Consider the following 890-nt stretch of genomic DNA (forward strand, 5'->3'; position numbering starts at 1 on the left):
CCAGAGGCGGACTAAGGCTAAAGCGGGCCCTAGGCAACATTGTAATTCCGGGCCTATTTTTAAAATTAAAAAATTAAAAACCTAATTTTTGGGGCCCCAAAAATTACGGGCCCTAGGCACGTGCCTAGGTTGCCTAGGCCTTAGTCCGCCCCTGCCCTCGGCAGATCACCCACTTGTCGCGTTGTCGTATACAGAACAAAGAAAACTTAGGCCTATTACCTCTTCGCCAACATCAACAGAAGTTACTTCCTTTCCAACTTCTTCAACGATTCCCGCAGCATCTCGTCCCAAAATAACTGGAAATTCTCCTTTCGTGTGCTGAAATATTTAAAAATCTAATTAAACAAACTTAAGAAATCTTACAATTTTAATTTAATCTAACCTTTGTAAATCTGTTCAGATGGCGTCTCAAAACTCTCCCGTAACCTTGAGTAATTTTCAAGTCTAAAACATCTATCGCAGCAGCCTTCACTTGTATTAAAATCTCATCATCGTCCTTTATATTAGGTTTTTGTAGGTCCTCTACAATTCGAATATCCTAAAATAATTTATATATTTTCAAAGACAATATGCAATATATAAATATTATCTTATAATATAATCATCGAGATGGATTAATAATAATAATAATAATAATAATTAGACTACAGAAAAGCATTTGACAGTGTTCCACACAGTTGGCTGCTACATATTCTACACATGTACAAAATACATCCATCACTCATTGCATTCTTCGAAAACACTATGCAGCACTGGAGAACAACACTACATCTCAGGGTTAGTAATACTTCCATACAAACAAACGAAATATTCATTAGGCGAGGAATTTTTCAAGGAGATTCCTTGAGTCCTCTCTGGTTCTGCCTAGCCCTGAATCCATTATCCAACAT

General features: G+C 37.0%; 1 protein-coding gene across 1 annotated transcript in view; it reads right to left on the bottom strand.

Moving 5' to 3' along the window:
* LOC111632151 (reticulon-4-interacting protein 1 homolog, mitochondrial-like) overlaps positions 1-890 on the bottom strand; it is a 20,383-nt gene that overhangs the window by 9,729 nt on the left and 9,764 nt on the right. Inside the window, exons 4-5 of the mRNA XM_023376524.1 lie at positions 383-538; positions 220-318 (exon numbers count right to left, since the gene is read on the bottom strand). Coding sequence (XP_023232292.1) covers positions 220-318; positions 383-538 — 255 coding nt within the window. The remainder of the gene's footprint in view (positions 1-219; positions 319-382; positions 539-890) is intronic.

This window comes from Centruroides sculpturatus, unplaced genomic scaffold, assembly GCF_000671375.1.
Source record: "Centruroides sculpturatus isolate CEXI.00-Female unplaced genomic scaffold, Cexi_2.0 scaffold616, whole genome shotgun sequence".
NCBI lineage: Eukaryota > Metazoa > Arthropoda > Arachnida > Scorpiones > Buthidae > Centruroides > Centruroides sculpturatus.